This window comes from Nematolebias whitei, chromosome 12 (genome assembly GCF_014905685.2).
Source record: "Nematolebias whitei isolate Nwh7 chromosome 12, NemWhi1, whole genome shotgun sequence".
Taxonomy (NCBI): Eukaryota; Metazoa; Chordata; class Actinopteri; order Cyprinodontiformes; family Rivulidae; genus Nematolebias; species Nematolebias whitei.
The window spans coordinates 8,145,813-8,152,400 of record NC_056509.1 but is presented as its reverse complement, the minus strand read 5'-3'; the positions used below and the strand labels follow the sequence as shown (position 1 = coordinate 8,152,400).

At 45.7% G+C, this 6,588-nt stretch overlaps 1 protein-coding gene across 2 annotated transcripts in view; it reads left to right on the top strand.

Moving 5' to 3' along the window:
• cdc42bpab (CDC42 binding protein kinase alpha (DMPK-like) b) overlaps positions 1–6,588 on the top strand; it is a 114,021-nt gene that overhangs the window by 69,798 nt on the left and 37,635 nt on the right. For both annotated transcript variants that reach the window (XM_037685707.1, XM_037685706.1), the window contains exons 17-18: positions 836–917; positions 6,275–6,399. In XM_037685707.1, coding sequence (XP_037541635.1) covers positions 836–917; positions 6,275–6,399 — 207 coding nt within the window. The remainder of the gene's footprint in view (positions 1–835; positions 918–6,274; positions 6,400–6,588) is intronic.

Here is a 6,588-nt window from a genome sequence, read left to right as displayed (position 1 = left end):
ATCCTTACAAAACAGCAGCTGGAAACAGTAATCCATGCCTTCGTCACCTCTCGGCTGGATTACTGTAACGCTCTTTACCTTGGAGTCAGCCAGTGCTCCCTCAGACGTCTCCAGTTGGTCCAGAACGCTGCTGCTCGGCTTCTAACTGGAGTTCAAAAAAGGGAGCACATCACCCCCACTCTTGCTTCACTCCACTGGCTGCCTGTTCATTTTAGAGTTCATTTTAAGATTATTTTATTTGTTTTTAAAAGTTTAAATGGTCTTGCTCCATCCTACCTCTCTGAGCTGCTTCACCCATACTCTCCTGCTCGGTGCCTCAGATCAGCTGATCAGCTGCTCCTGGAGGTGCCGAGGTCTAAGCGGAGGCTCAGAGGGGACAGAGCTTTTTCTGTTGCTGCTCCAAGACTGTGGAACGATCTCCCTCTTCCCATCAGACAAGCCCCTTCACTGTCCAGTTTTAAAACTCTTTTAAAAACACATTTTTACTCCCTGGCTTTTAGCACACACTGAATTTACTCTGCACTGTTTTTATTACTTTTATTGATCTTAATGTTTTAACAACTGTTTTTATGTGTTTAAATGTTCTTGATTTTATATGTACAGCACTTTGTGGCAGCTGTGGTTGTTTTAAAGGGCTTTATAAATAAAGTATTATTATTATTATTATATAAAATACACTACTACTTGTACTACTATTCCTACTTCGTTGTTTTCCACTTACCACGGGGTTTTCAGAGTATGGATCACCGATAAATGAAGGACTACTGTATTATAATATTATATAATGAAAATTATGATATATATGGTTATTATAATGTGTATGTGTTTTCTGCAGCCAAAATGAGCGAGAAGATTTTGAGCGAGACCGAGTCGTGCTCAGCGAAGAAAACAAGAAGATGTCCAGCGAACTTGACAAGGTATGGTACCTGAGGGCACACTCACACACACACGTCTTGTAACCTCAGGTAAACGTAATCGATATTCAATATACCCCCTTCAAGCAGCTGCACATCTGGAGAGAAGGACTTTTTTTCTGCACATCTGGACAGAAGGACTCTGCACAGCAGGAAAAGGACTCTCATTCTGCACAGCTGGACAGAAGGACTCTTTCTGCACATCTGGACTGAAGGACTCTTTCTGCATAGCTGGACAGAAGGACTCTGCACAGCTGGACAGAAGGACTCTCTTTCTGGACAGAAGGACTCTCTTTCTGCACAGCTGGACAGAAGGACTCTCTTTCTGGACAGAAGGACTCTCTTTCTGCACAGCTGGACAGAAGGACTTTCTGCACAGCTGGACAGAAGGACTCTTTCTGCACAGCTGGACAGAAGGACTTTCTGCATAGCTGGACAGAAGGACTCTCTCTGCACAGCTGGACATAAGGACTCTCTTTCTGGACAGAAGGACTCTTTCTGCACAGCTGGACAGAAGGACTCTTTCTGCACAGCTGGACAGAAGGACTCTCTTTCTGGACAGAAGGACTCTATTTCTGCATATCTGGACTAGGGGTGGACGATATGGCTCAAATATAATGTGATATTTCAGAGCATTCTTACGATAACGATAAATTTAGTGACATAGAAAAAACAACAAAACAGACATCATGGTTATTCATTTGACAAAATGAACTTGTTGCTTTGCAGTATTATATAAAAGCAAAAAAAACAACAAGGGTTAATTTTACTGCAATTACTTTATTTCATATAGTCTCAAAGTATAAAAAAAAAAAAGTCTCCTTCTGTTATTTAGATTGAAAAATCTGCACAAAATATAGAACAAAAGCCACCACAAAAACTAAAGTGCAGGTGCAGTTCCAAAAAAACAAAAACTAAATAAAATTAATGCTTAAGATCTGCATAAATGTAACCTACAACAAAAAATATGTTGCCTTTAAATGAGCTATAACTTCCAAAACTTGTGACAAATGCTGAAAACCAATGAAATGCTTCCTGAAAGGACAGCTGAGCAGAGCAGCCATCAGCCAATTTCCTGATCCTCAGGAAAGCAGCTGGTCTCGAGGTTTGAGCTGCACCGTTCCCAGTCCCTGTTAGTTCCCAGTCACTGTTAGTGCACGGTCAGACTCAGGTAAGGCTCCGTGGTCAGACTTGACCATAAATCGGTGGTCGAGGCATTCAGTGTTTCCCCTACCATTATACAAGTGGGGTGCCCCGCCGCTTCAAAAGAACCGGGCGCACAGTCTACTGAACCGAGCTGCGCACACCCTCGCCCCACCCGCCTGTACTGACGTAACTTCAAGTTAGCAGCGCACTAGCTAAAAAGCTAAAATAAACGTCTTCTCTCATGCTGAACCCTCACGCTGACCAGCTCAAAACCTGTCGGGACAAACAGCGCTCAGCTCAGATGTGTCTGTGTCCCTCTCGTTCTAAAACAGTGCAGCTCAGTCAGATGTCTCTGTTCATGCCTTCTTTGCAGCGTAATCCGTTGCGTGGTGGGATGACGTATTTACGTCATGAAATTTAGCATATCATGATATCATTTATTTTCCCGGGTACGTTTTTTTTTTTACCAGTATTATCATGAACGATATACTAGGTGGGGAACATTGAGTCAGAGTGAGCCATGTTCTACACCTCAATCGTTAAAGTGGCTGTCTTGAGCTGCGGATGCAAGGTTGTGGGTGCTTCTCGCGGTGGCCATCCTTGAACTCTGTGGTGGACACCCTGGGTTAGGAGGCTGTCAAGCTGAAGGAGGAGTCCTATCGGACCTTGTTGACTGGTGAGACTCTGGAGGCAGCTGAGGAGTACCTGAGGGTCAAGCAGTCTACAGCCTTGGCTGTTGCTGAGGCAAAAGTCAAGTCAAGTCAGATTTATTTATAGAGCACATTTAAAACAGAAACTGTTACCAAAGTGCTTAACAAAAATATCACGACATCAAATAAAAAGTAGCAAGATATATTTACAGCACATGGAATAAAAATATAAAACCAAAAACAATTAGAAACAATGAAATACTAAATCAGATCTGATGACCTTGTGTTAAATAGGAATAATAACAAAATCATAAACAGAATCAGCATCAATGAAAAACTAGATCTAAATCCGATCACCCTGTGTTAAATGTCAATGGGTATGTTTACATGGACATAAGTAACCGGATCAAATGGCCGGTCGGAATAAAAGTGTGTCATGTAAACACTCCGTTTGGGTTATTTTTTGTGTATTCGGCGCGATCCGATATAATTTGTGATCAGAACGAAACGGGTGGTTTACGCCGATCCGTAACCCGATCGGTGCGCATGTAAACGCTTGATCTGTTCGTTTTTATCTGATCGTGAAAAACTGACCTGACTGCGCATGTGCAACTTTGCCATTTCCGCCTGGCTAATGCTAATAATATTAGCATGTCAGGGAAGCTAAACTGGTCGGTGAGCGACACAACATTTCTCCTAGAAACTTTGAAAGAGCTCAAAATGATCTGTATTACCTGTAGCTCAGTCAGGGAGTGCAGTAACGTCTCCACCATCATTAAAACCTGTCGCGGGTCCATTTTGGGTGCTCAGGTTTGTTTACGTTCACCCCGGAAGTAGAACTTCTTCTTCGGTGGTTTTTTTAAGGAGAGTTTACCACTATGCGCATGTCAGTACTGCTGTTCAGAACAAAGCCCGCTGCATGTAAACGCTCATCATGAACAGATTGTGCCCATGTAAACAATACTTTTGAATTATTCAAACAGAACACATTTCAATCTGGTCAAAGGATTCTGCGCATGTAAACATAGCTAATGAGTACAGGTGTGTTTTTAGGAAAGCTTTAAAAGCACAGACTGAGGTGGCCTGTCGAATGTTGATGGGCAGATTGTTCCAGAGTTTAGGGCCCATGACTGAAAATGCTCGATCTCCTCTGAGCTTCAGCCTGGTTTTTGGTACGGCCAAAAGCAGCTGGTCTGATGATCTCAAAGCCCGAGAAGGAGTATAAGGATGCTGTGATCAACAGTGTTAAATGCAGCGGTAAGGTCGAGGAGTACCAGGATCACAGACTGACCAGAGTCATTCGCTAGCAGAATGTCATTACAGACCCTTACTCAAACAAAAGCTCGGATGTGGGAGGAGTTCGGTGAGGCCTCGGATAAAGACTTTGTCAGCTCAGAGGAGATTCTGGCAAACCATCAGGTGGCTGAGGAGAGGAAATCAGCTCTTCACTAACACTGTGTTCAATGAGGGTAGGGTGCTGTTGACCTCAACCAGTGATGTCATCAGGCGGAGAAAGGAATACTTCTGACCTTCTCAATCCCACTGGCACATCTTCCATGGAGGAAGCTGAGTTGGTAGACTTTGGGATTGGTCTGTCCATAACCATGGCTGAGGTTGCTGAGGTAGTTAAAATGCTCAGAGGCAGCAGGGCTCCGAGGGTGGATGAGATTCACCCTGATTTCCTTAAATCTATGGATGTTGTGGGGCTGTCTTGGTTGACACGCCTTTGAAACATCACGTGGACATCGGGGGCAGTGCCACTTGATTGGCAAACTGGGATGGTGGTTCCCCTTTTCAAAAAGGGGGACCAGAGGGTGTGCTCCAATTATATCATCACTCTCTTTAGCCTCCCTGGTAAGGTTTATTCAGGGGTACTGGAGAAGCGAGTCCGATCATTGGTTGAACCTCAGATCCAGAAGGAACAATGTGGGTTCCATCCTGGCTATGGAAAACTGGACCAGTTCTTTACCCTCACTAGGGTCCTCAAGGGGTCATAAGAGTTTGCCCATCCAGTCTACATGTGTTTTGTCGACCTGGAGAAGGCATTTGACCATGGTCCTCAGGGTACACTGTGGGGGTGCTCCGTGAGTATGGGATTGGGGCCCCGTTGTTACGGGCTGTTCAGTTCCTATACAAGCAGTGGGAGATTGGTTCAGATTGCTGGTAGTAAGTCGGACCCCTTCAGGGTGGGAGTTGGACTCTACCAGGGCTGCCCGTTGTCACTGATTCTGTTCATAACTTTTATGGACAGAATTTCTCGGTGCAGCCAGGGGGCGGAGGGTTTCCGGTTCGGTGGCCTCAGGATTCCGTCTCTGCTCTTTGCAGATGATGTGGTCCTGTTGATGTCATCATGTCGTGATCTTCAGCTCTCAGAGTGGTTCGCAACAGAGTGTGAAGCAACTGGGATGAGAATCAGCAGGTCCAAATCTGAGGCCATGGTCCTCAACCGGAAAAGGGTAGATTGCTCTTTTCCGGTCAAAGGTGAGGTTCCACCTCAAGTGGAGAAATTCAAGTATCTTGTGGTTTTGTTCATGAGTGAGGGAAGAATGGAGCATGAGATTGACAGACAGATTGGTCCGTTGTGGTGCAGAGGGAGCTGAGCTGTAAGGCAAAGCTCTTTGTTTACCAGTCGGTCTACGTTCCTTCTGGGTAGTGACTGAAATAATGAGATTGTGGATACAGGCGGTTGAAATGAGTTTCCTCTGCAGTGTAGCTGGACTCTCCCTTAGAAATAGGGTGAGAAGTTCAGCTATCAGGAGAGACTCGGAGTAGAACTGCTGCTTCTCCACATCCAGAGGCGCAAGTTGAGGTAGTTCGGGCATCTGGTAAGGATGCTCCCTGGGCACCTCCCTAGAGAGGTGCTTCGGGCATGTCCAACTGGGAGGACACCCCTCAATGAAGACCCAGGACGCTGGAGAGACTGTCTCTTGGATGACCTGGGAACACCTTGGAGTCCTCCCAGAAGAGGTGGAAGACATGGCTGTGGAAAGAGATGTCTGGGCCTCCCTGTTCAAGCTGCTGCCCCTGAGATCTGACTTCAGAATATGTGGAAGATAATGGATGGATGGGGTTTAATCCACTTCGAGTTCATTCCAGCAGTTTAAAGCCTTTCTTCCACCCTTGACTGTCCTCACAGTTATAAACAGAACCAGCTCTGGCTTGTTCTTCTCTCCACAGTCCTCACAGGATCAAGACATCAGAAATGTGCCCACAGAGCAAATACTTCAACAGTTTCAGACCTGTAACAATGTTGCCGTGGTTACACACACACGCCCCAATATTGCCACCCGAAGGACTCAAAACTCCATGTTTATATAAGTCACCCTGTAAGAAGATCTGCTGCACCACATCTGGACACATCAAACATCTGTCCTCACGGATGCATTGATAGGTTTTTATTGATCAATGTGTGTGTGCGTGCGTGCACGTGCGTGCATGCACCTTCACAGCTGCTAGACTTGTTGCACTCATGACACGAGTGCAACTTCAGATAATTTCCCAGATGCCGGAGGACAGCTTACTCTCATGATCAAGTTAAAATTATGTTTGTATTGTCTCTCTCAGGTGAGCAGCATGTTGGAGAAGGTGAGCAGCTACAACCGGCAGCTGGAGAATGAGCTGAGGGAGCTGGCTGATAAGAAGGAGAGCGTGGCTCACTGGGAGGCCCAGATCACAGAAATCATCCAGTGGTAAGACCCCAAACCCAGATCAGAGCCGAGCATGTGCACCTGTCCACACAACGACCACCTGTCCACACAATGACCACCTGTCCACACAACGACCACCTGTCCACACAACGACCACCTGTCGACTCACGACCATCTGTCCACACACGACCACCTGTCCACACAATGACCACCTGTCCACACAACTACTAC